The sequence below is a fragment of the Neofelis nebulosa genome, chromosome 2, assembly GCF_028018385.1.
Source record: "Neofelis nebulosa isolate mNeoNeb1 chromosome 2, mNeoNeb1.pri, whole genome shotgun sequence".
NCBI lineage: Eukaryota > Metazoa > Chordata > Mammalia > Carnivora > Felidae > Neofelis > Neofelis nebulosa.
Genome location: NC_080783.1, coordinates 129,284,880 through 129,309,222, shown reverse-complemented (window position 1 = coordinate 129,309,222; position 24,343 = coordinate 129,284,880). Strand labels below are relative to the sequence as shown.

General features: G+C 37.8%; 2 protein-coding genes across 2 annotated transcripts in view; one reads left to right on the top strand and one right to left on the bottom strand.

Moving 5' to 3' along the window:
• The window catches only part of STXBP3 (syntaxin binding protein 3), a 64,046-nt gene extending 43,987 nt beyond the window's left edge, over positions 1-20,059 (top strand). Inside the window, exons 14-19 of the mRNA XM_058716340.1 lie at positions 1,612-1,750; positions 2,037-2,143; positions 2,686-2,778; positions 5,154-5,239; positions 9,271-9,419; positions 16,472-20,059. Coding sequence (XP_058572323.1) covers positions 1,612-1,750; positions 2,037-2,143; positions 2,686-2,778; positions 5,154-5,239; positions 9,271-9,419; positions 16,472-16,572 — 675 coding nt within the window. The 3' untranslated portion in view covers positions 16,573-20,059. The remainder of the gene's footprint in view (positions 1-1,611; positions 1,751-2,036; positions 2,144-2,685; positions 2,779-5,153; positions 5,240-9,270; positions 9,420-16,471) is intronic.
• Positions 20,060-23,751: 3,692 nt separating this feature from the next.
• AKNAD1 (AKNA domain containing 1) overlaps positions 23,752-24,343 on the bottom strand; it is a 47,983-nt gene continuing 47,391 nt past the window's right edge. Inside the window, 1 exon segment of the mRNA XM_058716339.1 lies at positions 23,752-24,173. Within this exon segment, the coding sequence (XP_058572322.1) occupies positions 24,042-24,173 (132 nt within the window). The 3' untranslated portion in view covers positions 23,752-24,041.

Genomic DNA, 24,343 nt, shown 5'->3' with positions numbered 1-24,343 from the left:
TCTAAATTGATTAATTAATTAAAATGAAATAAAACAAAAGTGCTGTGCTAAACTGGTGCAGCCACTCTGGAAAACAGTATGGAGGTTCCTCAAAAAGTTAAAAATAGGACTACCCCATGATCTAGCAATTGCACTACTAGGTATTTACCCACAGTATACAAAAATACTGATTCGAAGGGCCAAATGCACCCCAGTATTTATAGCATGTTCAACAATAGCCAAATTATGGAAAGAGCCCAAGTGTCTATCGACTGAGGAATGGATAAAGAAGTGGGTGTGTGTGTGTGTGTGTGTGTGTATACAGGAATATTACCCAGCCATAAAAAAAAGAATGAAATCTTGCCATTTGCAACAATGTGGATGGAACGAGGGACTATTAAGCTAAACAAAATAAGTCCAAGAAAGACAAATACCATATGATTTCATTCATATGTGGAATTTAAGAAACAAAGCAAATGAACATTGATGGGGAAGGGAAATAGAGAGAGGCAAACCAAGAAACTTAGAGAACAAACTGATAGTTAACTGGAGGCGAGGGGAAGGGAGTGGGTGGATGGGCTAGATGGGTCATGGGTATTAAGGAGGGTACTTGTTATGATGAACACTGGGTATTGTATTTAAGTGATGATGAATCACATAATTCTACACCTGAAACTAATACACTGTATGTTAAATAACTGGAATTTAAATAAAAACTAAAAAAAAATAAAAATAAAGTCCTGTGCTATATTTATTGAAAAAATCCTGGGTGCCTGAGTGGCTCGGTCAGTTAAGCCTCTAACTCTTGATTTTGGCTCAGGTCATGATCTTAGGGTTTGTGGGTTCAAGCCCTGTGTCAGGCTCTGTGCTTTGTCAGCACAGAACCTGCTTGGAATTCTCTCTCCCTCCCTCTCTGCTCTTCCCCCACTCATGCTTGCTCACTCTCTCTGTCTCTCTCTCCAAATATAAATAAACTTAAAAAAAAAAAGGAAAAGGAAAAATCCATGTATAAGTGGACCCACACACTTCAAACCTGTGTTGTTCAAGGGTCAGCTGTAATCATATTAAAATGTAAAAAGAAACACATATAGTTAATTTTAGTAATATACTTGACCTAACATAATAAATTCAAAATGTTATTTCAACATGTAATCAATATAAAATTATTAGTGAAATATTTTACATTCCTTTTTAAAAACTGAGTCTTCAGAATCTGGTGTTTTCACTTGTAAGCACATCTTAATTTAGTCTAGCCACATTTCAAATGCTCATTGACCACATGTGGCTCAAGGCTACCATATTAGCATAGGTTTAGATTAATGATTTTCTTTGAATTATTTTTTGACTTTTTATATTTTAGACAGTCAATAGTTTACAAGTGATGCCTACTTTTTTGTGAAGTATCATCAGTGTTACATTAAAATTTGGCATAATTTAAGGTATTTTTAAAAAGATTTTATTTTTAAGTAATCTTTACATCCAACATGGGACTTGAACTTACAACCTCGAGATCAAATGTCTCACACTCTACTGACTGAGCCAGCCAGGCACCCTTGGGTTTAAGATGTTTTTAATTAAAAAAAAAAATGAATTTGGATTATAGGCTGCTGACTATATTTAATTTTCATTAAGGACCTGGCACTTGGAACTGATGCAGAAGGACAGAAAGTGAAAGATTCTATGCGAGTACTTCTTCCAGTTCTACTCAACAAAAATCATGATAATTATGATAAAATAAGAGCGATTCTACTTTACATCTTCAGTATTAATGGTAATTGAGACTTTATTTCACGAATATATTGAAATACTCAGCTCTAAAATCACTTTATAATTAAGTACTATTCATCATAAGAGAGTCTTAGAAAATTCAAAGATAGTAGCTGAAGTTGGTTAAGATAAACATAAAGAAAAATAGGAAATTGGGAGAACACCAAAGGGGGTATGTAATTAAACATTTGTTTTTTATTTAAAAAGCTTTATTAATGGGTACTACCTGGAACCTAGAGATGATTGTGGTGGCAATTATGTGACTGTTCACTCATATATTTTTATCTAAGGAACTACAGAAGAAAATTTGGACAGGTTGATCCAGAACGTAAAGATAGAAAATGAGAGTGACATGATCCGTAACTGGAGTTACCTTGGTGTTCCCATTGTCCCCCCAGTAAGAAATCTTACATTTGGTATATATTCATATACATGCATGTGTGTGTTTACATTAAATATGTTTCCTCATATGGGAAATCCATGTGGATAGCTTAATTTCACTCGATAGATTTGGTAAGTAGAAAAATTTTAATTTTATTTTCTGTATATGAGTAATTTGTACAGGTACATTTTCTAGTGAATTTGTATCTTTTGTTTTCTGTTGTAATTTGCTCTTATACTTTTCTGTATGATTCATTTATAGCAAATTTTGATAGAATTCTGTTTAGAATCCCAGTCTTTACCATCAAGTTTTATAGCACTTTTGAGTAAATATAATTTCTGACACTATTACAAATTGTATCATTGGAGCACAAAATACTGTGAAATTTTGTGACCACTCCTATTCAGATTTTTTTTGAGTAAGCATTTCCACTCTTAGTTCTAAGTCAAATACACATAGTATTTGGTGTAAATTACGTATGTTTTTAAGAAAATGTAATAAGTGAATATTACTAAATAAAATTACTGGTTTTTAATTTTTTCCTCTATTTGTATTAGTCTCAACAAGGCAAACCATTAAGAAAGGATAGGTCTACAGAAGAAACTTTTCAACTCTCCCGATGGACACCTTTTATCAAAGATATTTTGGAGGTATAATTCATTAAATTTTACTTATACGCTAAGCGCCTTTCTGTAGAGTATTCTTTACTCTTTGTATATTTGTCAGTCTGAGCATATCTATGGGTCAGGAATTTTCTGCACTACTGGGAGAGTTCACAAAAGAAGGCTGTATCTGGGGTCAGGGGGAGAAAGGAAACTTGAAGATTCTTTCTGTGAAGATATCAAACAAACTTACACACTAATGGCCTCAAGATAAAAATAAGTACACATACTGCCTTATGAAAAAAACTATTGTTTTAATAACTCTATGTAGCATAAATATAAATAATTTATTTGAATGAAAGTTCAACAAAATAACATTTGTATGTTACCACTGTTAGAAAGTGTTAGACTCCAGGGGTACCTAGCTGGCTCAGTCAGTTAAGCATCCGACTTCAGCTCAGGTCATGATCTCACTGCTCATGAGTTCAAGCGCCGTGTTGGGCTCTGTGCTGACAACTCAGAGCCTGGAGCCTGCTTCGGATTCCGTGTCTCCCTCTCCCTCTCTCTCTGCCCCTCTCGTGCTCACACTCTGTCTCTTTCTCTCAAAAATACTCTAGTATTCTTGGAAATGTATTTGTGATATTAAACTGTAAATTGTAGTTTGCTGTTATATCCAACATGGTTTATGCCTTTAATACTGTTTCCTTTTAGAAATTAATATTCATTTATAGGAAATTAGAAAATGAACTAATAAAAATTATATTATGAACAATAAAATCATGGCATTGATTCTTCAGTTATAATCATATAGTTCTATTTATTCCAATTTTCCTTTGACTTAAACCCCAATTTCTATTTTGCTTTGGGAACTAAATGTTTATAATTTATTACTATGATTTTCCTGTTTTGCTTGGCTAATTTTATGTCATTCATACATGTTTAACATAGATGAAAAGTTTAAAGAATTTAGACTTTGTTATATAGCATACGATTTTTTTCCCTATCCATAACAAGGATGTAGAATTAAGTAGTCTTTCTTGGCTAGTACTTTAAAAAGTATATATCTTAATGTCTGAGAGCAAGAGAGCGTGAGCAGGGGAGGGACAGAGAAAGAGAATCCCAAGTAGGCTCGGCGCTGCCAGCAGAGAGCCTGACAAAGGGCTTGATTTCTTGAACCTTGAGTTCATGACCTGAGCCAAAATCAAGAGTCGGACACTTAACTGACTGAGCCACCCAGGTGGCCCTTGGCTAGTACTTTTAAAATGAGAATTGACTATCCTGAACCCTGTAACAAGAATTTGCATGTTAATTAAACAATAGTCTATTTTTGGCTCAGTGACATTCTAAGGCCTTCAAGATTTCTCCTGAAACTTGGTTTCTTTGCGTCTTACAATCTTTTTATTTATGTATTTATTTATTTAGTTACTTTACTTACTTACTTACTTACTTACTTACTTACATGCAAGTTAGGCTTCTTACAATCTTAATGAAATATTCTTGGACTACTCAGTACCTTGTGCTCATTCCTTGTGCCCACCTACTGATACCTATTATACTACCATGCTGTAAAGCAGTGGTCTCCAAACTGTTTTAATCATGTACACTTAACCATAAAAATTATGAACATGAGTTATAGCATATGAACTATCTGTGAACTATGCATTACTGTACTGATAAAGCATAATGTATGTATATAGTATACCCATACATATAAGTATATTATAAAATGTAACCCTTAAAAAAATTTTTTTAAACATAAAGGAAAACTTCTCTCATCCCCTTGGATTGTCTTGATTACCCCTAGGTCAGGAGCGCACATTTTATTTTAGAGCCATTGCAATGAAGGGCAAAACCTGGACTCTCCAGTAGCCTAAGAGGTATGTCAGGACTAGGATGGTATTTAGAAACCTGTAGTGCTCTAGAGATAAAGGTTTTGATAAAGTCTCTGTAATCCTTACACCAGTAGACCCTCCAAATGAAACTTAGACATTCAGTAAATATTAATTTAGTAAGTAAATAAAGGATTGCATTAATTTTTGAAGCAAGTAAGGTTTGTAAGTTTCAGAAAGAGGGTTAACCTTATTTTATTAAATATTTATATATCTTGAGGTTCCTTAATTGTTAACACAAATTTTGAGTTTTATGTAAAACATACAAATAAAAAATCCTGGAGGGGGCACCTGGGTGGCTTAGTCGGTTGAGTGTCCCACTTTGGCCCAGGTCATGATCTCATGGTTCATGGGTTCAGGCCCCGCGTTGGGCTCTGTGCTGATAGCTCAGAGCCCGGAGTCTGCTTTGGATTCTGTGTCTCCCTGTCTGTCCCTCCCTGGCTCGTGTTCTGTCTCTGTGTCTCTCAAAAATAAATATTAAAAAAATCCTGGAATTTACATTTTTTTGATGGTGTTAATTTTTTTCTTCCCTAGGATGCCATCGATAATAGATTAGATTCAAAAGAATGGCCATATTGTTCCCAGTGTCCAGCAGTATGGAATGGCTCAGGGGCTGTAAGGTAAAAGCTATAGAAGTATGATATTATAGACTAATAATTGAAAGTACTCTTACGTTGAGAAGTACTCTTATTTTGAGAATTCTCCTGGAAGAATAGTTACTTAGAAGACAGTTTTTCTTTAACTGTGACCTGTTTTAAATGAGTCTAGGTAAGCAATATGAAAACATACCATACTGTAGAACAAATGAATGTCATGATCTTATGTAATGCAGGGATGTCAACTCCCAGACCCTACTTTGCACAATACCTAAGGCTTTGTCTCCTTTGTTCATTAAACTGGTAAACATCCTTGTTTGCCAAGATTAAGCTGACATTCTACAAGGCAGACCAAGCCTCACCTCAGTTTACCAGCCTAGTTTTTAGCTTCCTTTTTACTGCTGGCCTTTGGGAGATTTCTCTTACTTGTTTACTTTCAGCTGTGCTTTTAAAAAGAGTTTCACTCTTATTTTAACCAAAGCTTCTAGATGCTTTCTAGAGTGAGATTTTTAGGATCTAGGGATTTTAATTACTATTTGTTTAATCTATCAGAATGTAAAACACTAGCACAGCATCTTATACATATATGTGAAACAAATTAAATATAATCCCTCAAAACTGCTATTCAGAAGTTTAAAAATTGTTAGAATCACATAATTGTTTTGAGCAGCATGATCCCATTTTTCTTCCTTTTTTTTTTTTTTTTTGCTTCCTTACTCTAATTCTCTTACTTTGGAAACAGTTTTTAAACCAAAATTGCACTTTTAGTATCTCCTTGATGTATCTTTTATGGGAATCATGAGTGTATCTTAATTCCTGTTTCATCTTTCAAAACCAGTTACTGATTCTTACTGTTTTTCCTGTTGTTGACTCCTTCGTCATTCCTTAAGATGTCAGATGGAAATGATGTAAACAAGAACATTATTAAAAGTTTACTATGGGGGGCGCCTGGGTGGCGCAGTCGGTTAAGCGTCCGACTTCAGCCAGGTCACGATCTCGCGGTCCGTGAGTTCGAGCCCCGCGTCAGGCTCTGGGCTGATGGCTCGGAGCCTGGAGCCTGTTTCCGATTCTGTGTCTCCCTCTCTCTCTGCCCCTCCCCCGTTCATGCTCTGTCTCTCTCTGTCCCAAAAATAAAAAAATAAAAAAAAAAAAAGTTTACTATGGGATCCTACACTGCAGGATCTTAGAGGTCCTCTAGAACATGGTCTCCAAAGTGGGTGACAAGATGATTTGAGGGTATTTATTTTTATAAAAGAGGGAGAAATTAAAGCTTTATTAATATGCACCAATACACATATAATTTAAAAAAATTTTTTTTAATGTTTATTTATTTCTGAGAGAGAGACAGAGCATGAGTGCGGGAGAGCCAGAGAGAGAGGGAGACACAGAATTGGAAGCAGGCTCCAGGCTCTGAGCTGTCAGCACAGAGCCTGATCCAGGGCCTCAAACCCACAAACCATGAGATCATGACCTGAGCTGAAGTCGGACACTTAACCAACTGAGCCACCCAGGCGCCCCTAGATGTACAAAAATTTTATTTTGAAATATTTACTTTTGAAGTAAAAGCTCAAAATTTTTACTAGTGAAGTGTGGGAACATGATTCCTGTGAATAGCAGTGCTATCCAGTAGAACTTTCTTGCAGTAATGGAAATGTCATATATCTGTCCTCTATAGTATGATAGTCACTAGCCACATATGGCTGTTGAGCACATGATATGTGGCTAGTATGACTGAATTTTTAATTTTATTTAATTTTAATTAAATTTAAGTACCTTTGGGGCACCTGGGTGGTTCAGTCGGTTGAGCGTCTGACTCTTGGTTTTGGCTCAGGTCATGATCTCATGGTTCATGGGTTTGAGCCCTGAATCAGGCTCTGTGCTGACAGTGCAGAGCCTGCTTGGTATTCTCTGTCTTTGCCCCTGTCCCATTCATGCTTGCTCACTCTCTCTCTTTCTCCTTCTCTCTCCCTCTCTCAAAATAAATAAATAAACTTTAAAAAAATTTTAATAGCCTCATGGAGCTAGTGGCTCCTATATTGGACAGTGCAGATCTAGAGCAATCTGGGGGAGGAAGTGACATATAAATAATAGCTATTATTTATTGAGTGTTTCCTTGGTACCAGATTGCATACTTTGTGTATCCTGTACATTTTTTCATTTAATCCAGAAACAACCCTTGAAGTTTAGAAAGAAGTTCTGTAACTTGGTGAAAAGTGCAACTGAATTAGAAAGCAACAGAATCAGAATTGTAACCCAGGTCTAACTCCTTTTATCTTTTTTTTTTTAAAACAACTTTATTGAGGTGTAATTGACTTAGAAACACTGTATATATTCAAGATCTACAGTTTGGAATTTTGATACATGTATATTCTAAATGATCACCACAAGCTAATTAATGTATCTATTACCTTTACAAAGTTATCATTTTCTTTCGCATGGGTGGGGGGGGTGAGAAGGCTTAATTTAATAATTTAAGATCTAACCTTTTAGCAAATTTTCAATATACAATATAATTTTTGTTAACTATAGTCACTAGGTTGGGGCGCCTGGGTGGCTCAGTCGGTTAAGCGGCCGACTTCGGCTCAGGTCATGATCTCGCGGTCCGTGAGTTCGAGCCCCGCGTCGGGCTCTGTACTGACAGCTCAGAGCCTGGAGCCTGTTTCAGATTCTGTGTCTCCCTCTCTCTCTGACCCTCCCCCGTTCATGCTTTGTCTCTCTCTGTCTCAAAAATAAATAAACGTAAAAAAAAAAATTAAAAAAAAAAAAAAAAACTATAGTCACTAGGCAGTACATTAGGTCTCCAGAATTAATTCATCTTGCATAACTGAAACTTTGTGTCCTTTGATCAACACTACCTCATTTCCCTTTCCCGCCCCCAACTCCTGGCAGCCAGTAATCTATTCTCTGCTTCTGTGAATTTGTTTCATATTCCACAGAGAAGTGAGATCATGCAGTGTTTGTCTTTGAGTCCAATGTAATTTCACTTAGCGTAATGCCCTGCAGGTTCATCCATGTTGCCATTAGCAGAATTTCCTTTTTTTTTTTTTAAGGCTGAATAATATTCCACTGGATATATACACTACATTTTCTTTATCCATTTCTCTACCAGCAGACATTTAAGTGTTTTCCGTATCGTCGCTATTGTGAATAATGCTGCAGGTAACACAAAAGTACAGATATATCTTCAATATCTCCTGCCATCATACTTCAGTGAGTTCCAGCATGGAATGTCCCAGTACCACGTCAACTGCAAATCCATACCTGTGCCTCCCTCCCTATACCTATAAATACAGCTGACACTCTCATTTATTTCACATGAAGAAATAATATACCTGAGAAGTCTGTGACTTTGTGAAGTTAAAAAAAATGGGGAAAGTGGCACTGAAGCAAGAGGGTTTTAAAGACTCCAGAAAGTCATAGACTTTTCAGGTATATAGAGTTTTATCTTATTTTTATTTTATATTTTATTTTTTATGAGAGCCCTCAGAGACCACTCTTTTTAAAAAAAATTTTTTTTAATTTTTTTTTTTTTTTTAATCTATTTTTGAAAGAGAGACAGAGAGAGAGAGAGTACAAGCAGGGGAGGGGCAGAGAGAGATGGAGACACAGAATCTGAAGCAGGCTCCAAGCTCTGAGCTGTCAGCACAGAGCCCATTGCAGGGCTTGAATGCACAAACTGCAAGATCATGACCTGAGCTGAAGTCAGGTGCTTAACTGACTGAGCCATCCAGGCATCCCCCCACTTTTTTTTTTTTTTAAGTTTATTTATTTTGAGAGAGAGAGTGAACAGGGGAGGGGTAGAGAGAGGGAGAGAGAATTCCAAGAGTTGCACCGTCTTCCAGCTGAGCCAGCCAGGCACCCCTGATCAAAATTAAACTTGAAGTGAGGCTGTCCTATCTAATTCTTGATCCTCCAGTCATACCATAGTTAAGTCATTTCCATAAAATCAGTGTAGTTGGTGCCAAATTTGAGCTTGCTTGAATTAGCCTTTTTAAGAAATCTACAAGCACTATGGTTTTGGAAATGTTTCTAACATGTTTGTGTTTATTTTTTAGTGCTCGCCAGAAGCCCAGAGCTAATTATTTAGAGGACAGGAAAAATGGCTCAAAACTGATTGTTTTTGTAATTGGAGGAATTACATACTCTGAAATGCGTTGTGCTTATGAAGTTTCTCAGGCACATAAATCCTGTGAAGTTATTATTGGTAAGTCTTTTTTTTCCACTTTTCTTTTTTTTTTTTTTATGTTTTATTTATTTTTTTTATTTTTTAATATATGAAATTTACTGTCAAATTGGTTTCCATACAACACCCAGTGCTCATCCCAAAAGGTGCCCTCCTCAATACCCATCACCCACCCTGCCCTCCCTCCCACCCCCCATCAACCCTCAGTTTGTTCTCAGTTTTTAACAGTCTCTTATGCTTTGGCTCTCTCCCACTCTAACCTCTTTTTTTTTTTTTTTTTTTCCTTCCCCTCCCCCATGGGTTTCTGTTACGTTTCTCAGGATCCACATAAGAGTGAAAACATATGGTATCTGTCTTTCTCTGTATGGCTTATTTCACTTAGCATCACACTCTCCAGTTCCATCCACGTTGCTACAAAAGGCCATATTTCATTTTTTCTCATTGCCACGTAGTATTCCATTGTGTATATAAACCACAATTTCTTTATCCATTCATCAGTTGATGGACATTTAGGCTCTTTCCATAATTTGGCTATTGTTGAGAGTGCTGCTATAAACATTGGGGTACAAGTGCCCCTATGCATCAGTACTCCTGTATCCCTTGGATAAATTCCTAGCAGTGCTATTGCTGGGTCATAGGGTAGGTCTATTTTTAATTTTCTGAGGAACCTCCACACTGCTTTCCAGAGCGGCTGCACCAATTTGCATTCCCACCAACAGTGCAAGAGGGTTCCTGTTTCTCCACATCCTCTCCAGCATCTATAGTCTCCTGATTTCTTCATTCTGGCCACTCTGACTGGCGTGAGGTGGTATCTGAGTGTGGTTTTGATTTGTATTTCCCTGATAAGGAGCGACGTTGAACATCTTTTCATGTGCCTGTTAGCCATCCGGATGTCTTCTTTAGAGAAGTGTCTATTCATGTTTTCTGCCCATTTCTTCACTGGGTTATTTGTTTTTCGGGTGTGGAGTTTGATGAGCTCTTTATAGATTTTGGATACTAGCCCTTTGTCCGATGTGTCATTTGCAAATATCTTTTCCCATTCCGTTGGTTGCCTTTTAGTTTTGTTGGTTGTTTCCTTTGCTGTGCAGAAGCTTTTGATCTTCATAAGGTCCCAGTAATTCACTTTTGCTTTTAATTCCCTTGCCTTTGGGGATGTGCCGAGCAAGAGATTGCTACGGCTGAGGTCAGAGAGGTCTTTTCCTGCTTTCTCCTCTAAGGTTTTGATGGTTTCCTGTCTCACATTCAGGTCCTTTATCTATTTTGAGTTTATTTTTGTGAATGGTGTGAGAAAGTGGTCTAGTTTCAACCTTCTGCATGTTGCTGTCCAGTTCTCCCAGCACCATTTGTTAAAGAGACTGTCTTTTTTCCATTGGATGTTCTTTCCTGCTTTGTCAAAGATGAGTTGGCCATACGTTTGTGGGTCTAGTTCTGGGGTTTCTATTCTATTCCATTGGTCTATGTGTCTGTTTTTATGCCAATACCATGCTGTCTTGATGATTACAGCTTTGTAGTAGAGGCTAAAGTCTGGGATTGTGATGCCTCCTGCTTTGGTCTTCTTCTTCAAAATTACTTTGGCTATTCGGGGCCTTTTGTGGTTCCATATGAATTTTAGGATTGCTTGTTCTAGTTTCGAGAAGAATGCTGGTGCAATTTTAATTGGGATTGCATTGAATGTGTAGATAGCTTTGGGTAGTATTGACATTTTGACAATATTTATTCTTCCAATCCATGAGCAGGGAATGTCTTTCCATTTCTTTATATCTTCTTCAATTACCTGCATAAGCTTTCTATAGTTTTCAGCATACAGATCTTTTACATCTTTGGTTAGATTTATTCCTAGGTATTTTATGCTTCTTGGTGCAATTGTGAATGGGATCAGTTTCTTTATTTGTCTTTCTGTTGCTTCATTGTTAGTGTATAAGAATGCAACTGATTTCTGTACATTGATTTTGTATCCTGCAACTTTGCTGAATTCATGTATCAGTTCTAGCAGACTTTTGGTGGAGTCTATCGGATTTTCCATGTATAATATCATGTCATCTGCAAAAAGCGAAAGCTTGACTTCATCTTTGCCAGTTTTGATGCCTTTGATTTCCTTTTGTTGTCTGATTGCTGATGCTAGAACTTCTAGCACTATATTAAACAACAGCGGTGAAAGTGGGCATCCCTGTCATGTTCCTGATCTCAGGGAAAAAGCTCTCAGTTTTTCCCCGTTGAGGATGATGTTAGCTGTGGGCTTTTCATAAATGACTTTTATGATCTTTAAGTATGTTCCTTCTATCCCGACTTTCTCCAGGGTTTTTATTAAGAAAGGGTGCTGGATTTTGTCAAAGGCCTTTTCTGCATCGATTGACAGGATCATATGGTTCTTCTCTTTTTTTTTTGTTAATGTGATGTATCACATTGATTGATTTGCGAATGTTGAACCAGCCCTGCATCCCAGGAATGAATCCCACTTGATCATGGTGAATAATTCTTTTTATATGCTGTTGAATTCAATTTGCTAGTATCTTATTGAGAATTTTTGCATCCATATTCATCAGAGATATTGGCCTGTAGTTCTCTTTTTTTACTGGGTCTCTGTCTGGTTTAGGAATCAGAGTAATACTGGCTTCATAGAATGAGTCTGGAAGTTTTCCTTCCCTTTCTATTTCTTGGAATAGCTTGAGAAGGATAGGTATTATCTCTGCTTTAAACGTCTGGTAGAACTGCCCTGGGAAGCCATCTGGTCCTGGACTCTTTATTTGTTGGGAGATTTTTGATAACCGATTCAATTTCTTCACTGGCTATGGGTCTGTTCAAGCTTTCTATTTCCTCCTGATTGAGTTTTGGAAGAGTGTGGGTGTTTAGGAATTTGTCCATTTCTTCCAGGTTGTCCAATTTGTTGGCATATAATTTTTCATAGTATTCCCTGATAATTGTTTGTATCTCTGAGGGATTGGTTGTAATAATTCCATTTTCATTCATGATTTTATCTGTTTGGGTCATCTCCCTTTTCTTTTTGAGAAGCCTGGCTAGAGGTTTGTCAATTTTGTTTATTTTTTCAAAAAACCAACTCTTGGTTTCGTTGATCTGCTCTACCGTTTTTTTAGATTCTATATTGTTTATTTCTGCTCTGATCTTTATTTTATTTCTCTTCTTCTGCTGGGTTTAGGCTGCCTTTGCTGTTCTGCTTCTATTTCCTTTAGGTGTGCTGTTAGATTTTGTATTTGGGATTTTTCTTGTTTCTTGAGATAGGCCTCGATTGCAATGTATTTTCCTCTCAGGACCGCCTTCGCTGCGTCCCAAAGCGTTTGGATTGTTGTATTTTCATTTTCGTTTGTTTCCATATATTTTTTAATTTCTTCTCTAATTGCCTGGTTGACCCACTCATTCGTTAGTAGGGTGTTCTTTAACCTCCATGCTTTTGGAGGTTTTCCAGACTTTTTCCTGTGGTTGATTTCAAGCTTCATAGCATTGTGGTCTGAAAGTATGCATGGTATAATTTCAATTCTTGTAAACTTATTAAGGGCTGTTTTGTGACCCAGTATATGATCTATCTTGGAGAATGTTCCATGTGCACTCGAGAAGAAAGTATATTCTGTTGCTTTGGGATGCAGAGTTCTAAATATATCTGTCAAGTCCATCTGATCAATGTATCATTCAGGTCCCTTGTTTCTTTATTGACTGTGTGTCTAGATGATCTATCCATTTCTGTAAGTGGGGTGTTAAAGTCCCCTGCAATGACCACATTCTTATCAATAAGGTTGCTTATGTTTATGAGTAATTGTTTTATATATCTGGGGGCTCCGGTATTTGGCGCATAGACATTTATAATTGTTAGCTCTTCCTGATGGATAGATCCTGTAATTATTATATAATGCCCTTCTTCATCTCTTGTTACAGCCTTTAATTTAAAGTCTAGTTTGTCTGGGGCGCCTGGGTGGCACAGTCGGTTAAGTGTCCGACTTTAGCCAGGTCACGATCTCGCGGTCCGTGAGTTCGAGCCCCGCGTTAGGCTCTGGGCTGATGGCTCGGAGCCTGGAGCCTGTTTCCAATTCTGTGTCTCCCTCTCTCTCTGCCCCTCCCCCGTTCATGCTCTGTCTCTCTCTGTCCCAAAAATAAATAAAAAAATGTTGAAAAAAAAAAAAAATAAAGTCTAGTTTGTCTGATATAAGTATGGCTACTCCAGCTTTCTTTTGGCTTCCAGTAGCATGATAAATAGTTCTCCATCCCCTCACTCTCCATCTAAAGGTGTCCTCAGGTCTAAAATGAGTCTCTTGTAGACAGCAAATAGATGGGTCTTGTTTTTTAGTATATGTGCTGCCGAAGCGAGCACTGGGTCTTGTTTTTTTATCCATTCTGATACCCTATGTCTTTTGGTTGGCGCATTTAATCCATTTACATTCAGTGTTATTATAGAAAGATACGGGTTTAGAGTCATTGTGATGTCTGTATGTTTTATGCTTGTAGTGATGTCTCTGGTACTTTGTCTCACAGGATCCCCCTTAGGATCTCTTGTAGGGCTGGTTTCGTGGTGACAAATTCCTTCAGTTTTTGTTTGTTTGGGAAGACCTTTATCTCTCCTTCTATTCTAAATGACAGACTTGCTGGATAAAGGATTCTCGGCTGCATATTTTTTCTGTTTAGCACACTGAAGATATCGTGCCAAGCCTTTCTGGCCTGCCAAGTTTCAAAGGAGAGATCAGTCACGAGTCTTATAGGTCTCCCTTTATATGTGAGGGCACGTTTATCCCTTGCTGCTTTTAGAATTTTCTCTTTGTCCTTGTATTTTGCCAGTTTCACTATGATATGTCGTGCAGAAGATCGATTCAAGTTACGTCTGAAGGGAGTTCTCTGTGCCTCTTGGATTTCAATGCCTTTTTCCTTCCCCAGTTCAGGGAAGTTCTCAGCTATAATTTCTTCAAGTACCCCTTCAGCACCTTTCCCTCTCTCTTCCTCCTCTGGGATACCAATTATGCGTATATTATTTCTTTTTAGTGTATCACTTAGTTCTCTAATTTTCCCCTCATACTCCTGGATTTTTTTATCTCTCTTTCTTTCAGCTTCCTCTTTCTCCATAACTTTATCTTCTAGTTCACCTATTCTCTCCTCTGCCTCTTCAATCCGAGCCGTCGTGGTTTCCATTTTGTTTTGCATTTCGTTTAAAGCGTTTTTCAGCTCCTCGTGACTGTTCCTTAGTCCCTTGATCTCTGTGGCAAGAGATTCTCTGCTGTCCTGTATACTGTTTTCAAGCCCAGCGATTAATTTTATGACTATTATTCTAAATTCACTTTCTGTTATATTATTTAAATCCTTTTTGATCAGTTCATTAGCTGTTGTTATTTCCTGGAGATTCTTCTGAGGGGAATTCTTCCGTTTGGTCATTTTGGATAGTCCCTGGAGTGGTGAGGACCTGCAGGGCACTTCCCCCATGCTGTGGTGTATAACTGGAGTTGGTGGACGGGGCCGCAGTCCGACCTGATGTCTGCCCCCAGCCCACCGCTGGGGCCACAGTCAGACTGGTGTGTGCCTTCTCTTCCCCTCTCCTAGGGGCGGGATTCACTGTGGGGTGGCGTGGCCCGTCTGGGCTACTTGCACACTGCCAGGCTTGTGGTGCTGGGGATCTGGCGTATTAGCTGGGGTTGGTAGGCAAGGTGCACGGGGGCAGGAGGGGCAGGCTTAGCTCGCTTCTCCTTAGGTGATCCACTTCAGGAGGGGCCCTGTGGCAGCGGGAGGGAGTCAGATCCGCTGCCAGAGGTTTGGCTCCACAGAAGCATAGCATTGGGTGTTTGAGTGGTGCAAGCAAGTTCCCTGGCAGGAACTGGTTCTCTTTGGGATTTTGGCTGGGGGATGGGCGGGGGAGATGGCGCTGGCGAGCGCCTTTGTTCCCCGCCGAGCTGAGCTCTGCCGTCCGGGGGCTCAGCAGCTCTCCCTCCCTTTGTCCTCCAGCCTTCCCGCTTTCTGAGCAGAGCTGTTAATTTATGACCTCCCAGACGCTAAGTCGCGCTTGCTGCCGGAACACAGTCCGTCCGGCCCCTCCGCTTTTGCCAGCCAGACTCGGGGGCTCTGCTTGGCTGGCGAGCCGCCCCTCCGCCCCGGCTCCCTCCCGCCAGTCCGTGGAGCGCGCACCGCCTCGCCGCCCTTCCTACCCTCTTCCGTGGGCCTCTCGTCTGCGCTTGGCTCTGGAGACTCCGTTCTGCTAATCCTCTGGCGGTTTTTCTGGGTTCTTTAGGCAGGTGTAGGTGGAATCTAAGTGATTAGCAGGACGCGCGGTGAGCCCAGCGTCCTCCTACGCCGCCATCTTCCCTACTTCCCCTTTTTTCCACTTTTCAATTTTATTTTAAACAAACTTTAAATGCAAGAATATATATGTAAAACTTTATGTTGTATTTTATATGTAAGACTAAATTGTTCAGTGCAAAAAGGTATTAATCATAGTGTGTTTTATGTGATGTACTAGTTTTTCCTGGTTGACCTTTTTGATAATTTGATTTTTAAATACTCTGATTTTGAAGGAATAAGCTTGAAAATACTATATGACTTAAATATTAAGTATCTTTTAAAATATTATGTTCTGCTCTTATGAAATAAATTTTGAGACATAAATACATTTTTATTACAGAAATATTTTGAATGTTTTTGTGGATGTGACATTGGCAAATCTTGTGTGGAATTTAGTTTTAAGAATTTTATCAAAGCCACTGATATATAACCTCTCCTCGTCTATGGAATGCAACATTTGTACACCAGGTCTAAATCTAGAGCACTGCTTAATGATCCTGTGGTTGAACAGTGACTATTGTGTTCTGCCACAGGGATAGAATAACTTCCAGTTTTGCTGTTCAGCATATCAATATATAGCACAAAGAAGACAGAGCCCTAGGAGTGAATTATTAAGCCTACTGTTCAATGAAGAGGAAGGACTTGAAATATTGTGGTATAGGCAGATTTCAGGAACGTGTCCTATAGAAATTTTGCTAAATTGCTCCAAGCTATGGCACTTTGCAAATTTGAGGGATAGGGCAATATAATTAACCAAGAAGAATCTATTTAAGTGCTGGCCTCTGAAAATTTATCTTTTCTCCTACCAGGTTCTACGCATATTTTAACACCCAGAAAGCTTTTGGATGATATAAAGATGCTGAATAAACCCAAGGATAAAGATAAAGTCTCCTTAATTAAGGATGAATAGGGATTTTTTTTTTTTTTGGAGATTCTTATTAATATGTTCAACTAAAATAGATCAAGACAAGGTTGCTACCATGTAATTTAACACTGTAAATATTTTATGGAATAATGATTTTTCAAACATACTTCTTAAAGGACTTTATGATTACATATCTTTGGATTTGCCATGTTTAATAATTTAAATAGTGTTGCTTTGTAGATGATGAGAAGAAATGTTAAAGTGCTTTCTAAAAGGAAATTTTTCACCTTTGGGACTGAATATATTAGAATTGTGGGTAATTTTTCACAACTACCTATGTACATATTAATTACTTACCAGATGCTTATCTGTCTTATACTGAAATATAGTTTTTTGGGAAAGAATTATTTTAAGTGAAAAGGTAGTAAAAGTAAAAACTTAAAGTGTGTGTATGATAGAATGATTTTCTATAAGTGCAGGGTTTTTTTCCATTTGAAATTCATAATTTCTTTTATGTGTAAAATAGTATTGTCATTAATAGAAATAATTTCACAGTGTATACTGTCTTCCCAGATACTTCTAAAGAACACAATTTTATGTAATTTCAGAGTCATGTCTGTTTAAATTAGAAAGCCAAAATTAATTGTGAATATTCTAAGAGAAAATAAATGTATAGTTACAAAAATCATCTTTTTGGGGGCAGGGGAGGAAAGGGAAGTTGGGAACTTAAAAATTCTAAATCAGAGAGTTACGAAAAAAAAAAGAATGCACCATAATCTTCCCATCAAGATAGCCCGGGTTGATATTCTGTAAAAACAATGTAATATTTGTATAGGTTGGATAATATAAGGATGTGTTTGCACAGGTATTACACAAAAGGAATGTCTTCATTTCAAATATCTCTTTTAACCTGTCCTCCTAGTGTTGTCACATTATGGACCATAATTTTATATATTACTCATCTTCAGAGTTTTGCTTATATATAATGCTGCATTATTTGGGTACATAACCTTCGCAAACACTCAAATTTTTATAATATAAATTTCTAGCAATGGCATAGCTGGTCAAAGTATTTGTGCGTTTAAAATCTAGCTGACCCTGGGGCGCCTGGGTGGCTCAGTCAGTTAGGCAGCCAACTTCGGCTCAGGTCATGATCTCGCGGTTCATGAGTTCGAGCCCCGCTTCGGGCTGTGTGCTGACAGCTCAGAGCCTGGAGCCTATTTCAGATTCTGTGTCTCCCTCTCTCTGACCCTCCCCTGTTCATGCTGTGTCTCTCTCTGTCTCATAAATAAATAAAACGTTAAAAAATATATAAATAAATAAATAAAATCTAGCTGACCCTTGAACAACATGGGTTTATGGACACTGACCCCCACCCTCCCCAACCACGCAATTGAAAATCTGCATTTACTCCTCAAAAACTTAACTACTAATAGCATACTGTTGACCAGAAGCCTTAGCAATAACGTAAACAGTCAATTAACACACATTTTGTGTTATATGTATTATATACTGTATTCTTACAATAAAGTAAATGAGAGAAAAAATGTTAAGAAAATCATGAGAAACAGGGAGCCTGAGTGGCTCAAGTTGGTTAAGTGTCCAACTCTTGATTTTGGCTTAGGGTTCAAGCCCTGCATTGGGCTCTGTGCTGACAGCACACAGAGCCTGCTTGGCATTCTATTCTCTCTCCCTCTTTCTCTGCCCCTCCCATGCCTCTGCGTTCTCTCCCTTTCTCTGAATGAATGAATGAATGAATGAATGAATGAAAATCATGAGAAAATAACTTACAATACTGTACTGTATTTTTATCTAAAAAAATCTATGTTGTTCAAGGGTCAACTGTGCTGATAGGTATGACTGTTATGTAGTAAATCCATCACTTTTCCTTTATGGCTTTGGTATTATACGTTGTACTTAGAAATACTTCTTACGCTCAATATTATAAAGTCATTCACTGTTTCTTCTGGAACATTTCAATAAGTTCATTTTATTTTTACAGGTAATTCATCCATCTGGAATTGACTTTAGTGTGAGAATATATGCTAGGTACGGTCTCTTAGCACTTGACATTATGTCCCATGCCTCCCCATCTCATACTAAAGGGGATGAAAGGCCAAAAGTGAAGTTTTGTAGACTCCAAGGTAAGTAGGGTTTGTTCTGAACAGGTTAGGTTCTGCCAGAGATTTGCATTTGGTCAAGATTTGGAAGGTAGAGACCATCTACCACGCCTGTGCTAGTGGATAAGCAAGCTCCTGCTACCTGAAGTTTGTAGCAACCAGACTCCATGTTTTAGTGTCTGTCACCTGCTGCATGGGCACGAGGCAATGCTGGTGGCAGTAGCAGCACTGAATTTATATTATCTGGATCACAGAAGGTAATATAACCTTGAGTCTAAAAGCATGTTGGCTGGGGCATCTGGGTGGCTCAGTCAGTTAAGTGTCCGACCCTTGATTTCAGCTCAGGTCATGATCTCACAGTTTGTGAAGTTGGGCTCTGTGCTGACAGCTCAGAACCTGCTTGAAATTCTCTCTCTCTCTCTCTCTCTCTCAAAATAAAAATTAAAAAAAAAATTTAAATTAAAACATGTTGGCCCCCACTTTCTGCCCCTGCAGCTTTTTCTCTTGATTTTTAAGGACCTATATTCAGTCCCATTCTTTGAAATACCTAGCAGAGTTTCTGTTCCTACAGTGAACCCTGACGATAAATTATTTAATAGAGATCCAGCTTTCTTCTTAAATACCCAGATATTGTACAGATTTTATTGGGCAATTTCTCCTTCCCCAACTAGTCTGAAATACTCCCTTTATCATAGACTTTATTTGCATTTTGGTCTGTTTCTGAATTCTGTTTTATTGACCATTAGTTTGTATTTTTCCCTATTTTAATTCATGCTGTATTTTAATGTGTGATAGATATAATCTCTACCTAAATCACTGTTACTTTTCAGAAATTTTCTGGCTATTACATTTTTCTAAATGAACTTTAGTATCATTTTGTTAATACCACAAGTTATTTTGGTATTTTTATTAGGATTGCAGTAAATTTGTAGGTTAATGTAGGAAAAATTGACACCCCTATAATATTGAAATTTGAAATTTAGGAATATATAATGTCTTTTTATTTACCTAAGTCTTTATAACCTTCAGAACCTTTATTTTCCTCATATAGGTACTGTATATTTCCATAATATCTTTCTTTTGTGATTCCATGTGAATTGGATCTTTTATGTTATTTTCAAACATTTTTTATATAGGAAAGCTATTGTTTTGATATATTAATTTCATAACTTGCTGTTTTACTAAGTAACAATATGCAAGTGCTTACTTAGAGCATTATATGTGCCAAGCAGAAGTGCTTATATTACCTCATTTAATCTTCTCATTTAATCCTATGAAGATAGGGACTATTATTATCATCTCCATTTTAAAGCTGAGGAAACTAGGGCACATAAAGGTTATGTAATTTAACCTCGATGTTTATGTGGAGAGGAAAGGCTTGACATTAATAAACAGCTCTCTTTGAATATCAAGCGTGGGAACAGTACTTTGTCAGTGAAAGGGCTGGTTTTGGGTGTCTGCATTTTATTTGTGGTCCTTGTAAGCCTTGGTTACTATCAGTCCAAGGTTAGTACTTGTGTGGAACAGAGATTTAGACTAATCCAATGCCCTGTGACAAATGGAACCAAGAGTGTGATGACAGCAAACACTGGCCCATTCATTGAGTCACTTAACACCTCAGTGATGATTTGTCCTATCACAATGATGTGAGATCCTTTGAGGCCTCCATTTTACATGTATTTTAGTCTTAGAATTGGAGTGATCCTTTGTTTCCTAAATCTCTTACTGAATTTGAAGATGTAAGTGTTCATCTCACATAAATTCTTAGTATAAGCTAATTCCACCTTCAGAATTAGCAATTACAGATTCTGATACCAAGACCCTGAAGAAGACATTTCACTGTTACAACTAAATGAAACCATTTATTCAGTATCTCTGAAGCCCACATTAATTCCTGTTGATGTGTGCTTGGCTTATAAAGTATAGTGGATTCACATTGTTCAACCATATTCACAAAAAAATAAGAAAAATATCAGTCGTTCACAAAGACAAAAATTCTTGGATTTGAGCCCAAAAGCCCAGATCCTGGCAGTTTATTTTTGTAAGATGTGATGCCTCTATAACTCACTTCTCCTGTAGGTATTTGTAACTTTCTGTGAATTCTGTCAGGTTGCAGGCAGATTTCTTTTAAAATCAAAGGACCAAAAAAGTCTTCATCCCACAATAAAATTTCTGCTACCAAAACAACAATTTGGGCATTAAATATATTCATATTTAATATGAATTAGGTCTGTTTTAAATCTTTAAGATTCAGGGGCGCCTGGGTGGCTCAGTCGGTAAAGTGTCTGAGTTCTACTCAGGTCATGATCTCGCAGTTTGTGAGTTTGAGCCCCGCATCAGGCTCTGTGCTGACAGCTCAGAACCTGGAGCCTGCTTCGGATTCTGTGTCTCCCCCTCTCTCTGCCTCTCCCATGCTCATGCTCTCTCTGTCTCTGGCTCTCAATGATAAATAAATGTTAAAAAAAAAAATTTTTTTTTACGTAAATCATTAAGATTCAAATCAGTAAGATTACAGTAGAAAGGAGTGATAAAAAGATGGGTTTTCATTTGTATAATCTAATAAAGTGGATGGCTAGAATTTTTTTTTTTTTTTTTAGGATTTTACTTTTGAATAATCTCTCTACACCCATCCTGGGGCTCAAACTCAAAATCCTGAGATCAAGAGTTGCATACTCTCCCAACTAAGCCAGCCAGGCGCCCCCTAGAATTTTATTTTCGTTTGGTTTTATAATTTTAGAGAATGAAAGCTGGGGAGAGAGGCAGGGGGAGGAGAGAGAATCCCAAGCAGGTTTCATACTCAGCACGCACTCTGACGCTGGTCTTGATCCTATGACCCTGGGATTGTGACCTGAGCCAAAATTGAGTCACTCAGCTGACTGAGCCACCCAGGCACCCCTAGAATTTTTTATTAAAGAGATAAAAGCATTCCCCCCTCATCCTGCTTGCTTGCTCCTGGCAACCTGAAGCAGCCAGAGCACAGCTACACATTGGAAGTAGACATGAAGAGGCCTCTGGACAGTGGAAGCTGCCAGATGTTTTTTTACCACACCGCTGCCTTCAACAATGGTGAGTCCCTTGACTCAGCATTGGAAATAAACAGTTAACAAGCTCGTTTTTCTGGTCTGTTACTGCATCAGAATTAAAAGAGAGATCTGTCAGAATTTACACAAACAAGGGAGGAGACAGCCAAGACTACATGATCAGTAAATATAAAATTACCTTTGTAAATCAGAGCTTAGCACTTTTCCAGGACTTCTTAAGGACATAGCCCTATTTCTGTTTCTTGGATTAAGCCTGTCACAGTGATTGTTCATAATGATCCTCAGTCATTAAGGAAATATAAAATTAACATTTAGAATATAGTTTAATAAAGTAGAGGTGGGCCATATTTTTAAATAAATGATTACAGGGATTAACTTTCTATAAAGGTTAATTGAGGGCTTAGGAACATTCACTTATGGTGGTCCTTTCTAACTTGGATTGCGTGGATTTGCTTCAGGTGTCTTTGAACTTTTAAAAATTGTGTGCAAAATTGTGCGTTCTTACATCCCTTTTCCCTGCAAGAGTGGAGTATGGGGGAGGGAGACTCCATAGCTTTCATCAGATTCTCAAAGAGCGTTGAACTCAAAAAAGGTTAAGAACTAATGAATCATATAAGAACCCTTCCAGCCAGAGAAGTATAATTTTAAACTTGAGGACAGGATAGTGATGCTTGGCACATAAAACAGGTTATCAAGTGGTGATTAAATTTAGGTAAGTGCTGAATCTAAAAGCCTCTTGAAAGAGCATATACACAGTTTAAACTCCCTTTTTTCTCTTACAGTGCTACTACCAGTGTTCACTATCTTCCTTATAATGCCACAGCTTAAAGTACCTGTAGCCACAGAGTCAGAGGCATCTTCAGGCTGGCTCTGCTTTGTCTCTTCTAAGGCACTCTTAACCAGTTTCCAAGCTCCAAAGTTAAAAATAGCCTATTCTCTAGCCAGCTCTAGACAAATAGCAGCTGCCTTGGCCACCGCAAAGATCTTCAAAATGGGAATGGATTCAATTCTCTTTACCACTAAGCAAAGCTCTGGGGGTTAGGAAACCATTTGTTGACTGTTTTGAGTGAATACAGGCCTCAGGAAAGAGGGAAAGAGCTAATGATGTGCTGCTCTGTCATTAAAGAGGTTCTAAATCAGCCTTAAAGAAGCAAATCAGAATCTTGTTCTGGCATTCTACATGAAATGTAGTTAATATCTGGTACATAGTCGTAATGAATTGTCTTTACTTTTGTCCCAAATTCATTAATTCAGGACTAACGTGTTTGCGTATTTCTGACTTTAAGAGATCTTCACATAACTTATGATACAAACATAAGAATTTCGTATTATACAGAAAGTAAACGAAAAGGAAAGATTCTTCCTTCCCTGGATGACTCCCATCTCCATTTCTTAGAGGTCCACAGAATATTTCTGTGTGTGTTTCCAGAAAATATGTATGCCCTTTGAAAAACATACACAAACGAAGTCACACTGCATGTATTATTACGTGTTTGCCTTTTTTCACTGTCTTCCCTACCCGCCCCCCCCCTCGCCCAGTGGCTACATTTTTTTCAGTGGCCGCAGAGTACTGACTGATTGCAGGACTGTTGTTATTTATGATTCTTCATTTGGGTGTTTAGATTAGCTCTACTTGGGGGCTCTTCCCATCAGTGCTTCGGTGGCCATCCCATGTGTAATACCATGGCCTATTGTGGGAGTTACCTATAAAGTCATTGCTAATAGTGGAATTGCTGCTCAGAATTTAAGTGCTTTGACATTTGTAGAATTTGGTACCAAGTTGCCTTCTTTCCACTAGGTTGCACCAATTTATACTTCCACCCTCAGTGTATGAGAGCACCTGTCATCCCCAGCCTCGCTGATGCTGGGTCTTCTAAACTTTATTTTTTGCCATACTAAAAGGCAAAAGTATAGTCTGTTTTGTTCTGTCCTTTTTTTAAGTGTTTGTTTTTGTTTTTTGTTTTGTTTTGTTTTTTAGTAATCTGTATACCTAACATGAGGCTTGAACTCATGACCCTGAGATCAAGAGTTAGATACTCTTCCAATTAAGCCAGCCAGGTACCCCTAGTTTATTGTTTTAATTTCTTCCATTATGAGTTAGGAATAACAGATTTATTTGAAAATAAATACTTGTTGATTTCAATTTAAGAATCAGGGTCCACTGTTGTTTTTTTTTTTTCCTTTTAAGCACTTGGTGCCCCCCATTTTCTATGGTTTTGGTATTGTCTCTAGAAAGTCACCTTCCTAAATTGTGTAATAAGATACTTTTTGAGGGAAGATAAAGTTTTCTTTGCATTTTTCTTTTCTTTTTCTTTTTTTTTTTTTTTTAAGTCTTTGGTTGCCTTGGGTCAAACTAGTATTTCAGCCGATTCCTCCATCTCTGTACTTTGGCAAGATCTTCTGCAATAGTTCTAATCATTCGATCAGTAGTTTCTTTCAAAATGGTTGCTGTCCTTAGGGCATGATCCAAAGACGAGTTTAAAATCTACAGAGGAAAAATTCACATATTTAAAGTTACTGTTTCTGTTAATTGGGTTATCTCATTATTAAACATTGCAAGGTGGAATTTTTGGAGCATTCTTTTCCCACCCGGTCTATTCCTGTTTTTAACGGTTGGTTTCCTAGGAAACCAGTCTGAGATGGAATATATTTTTT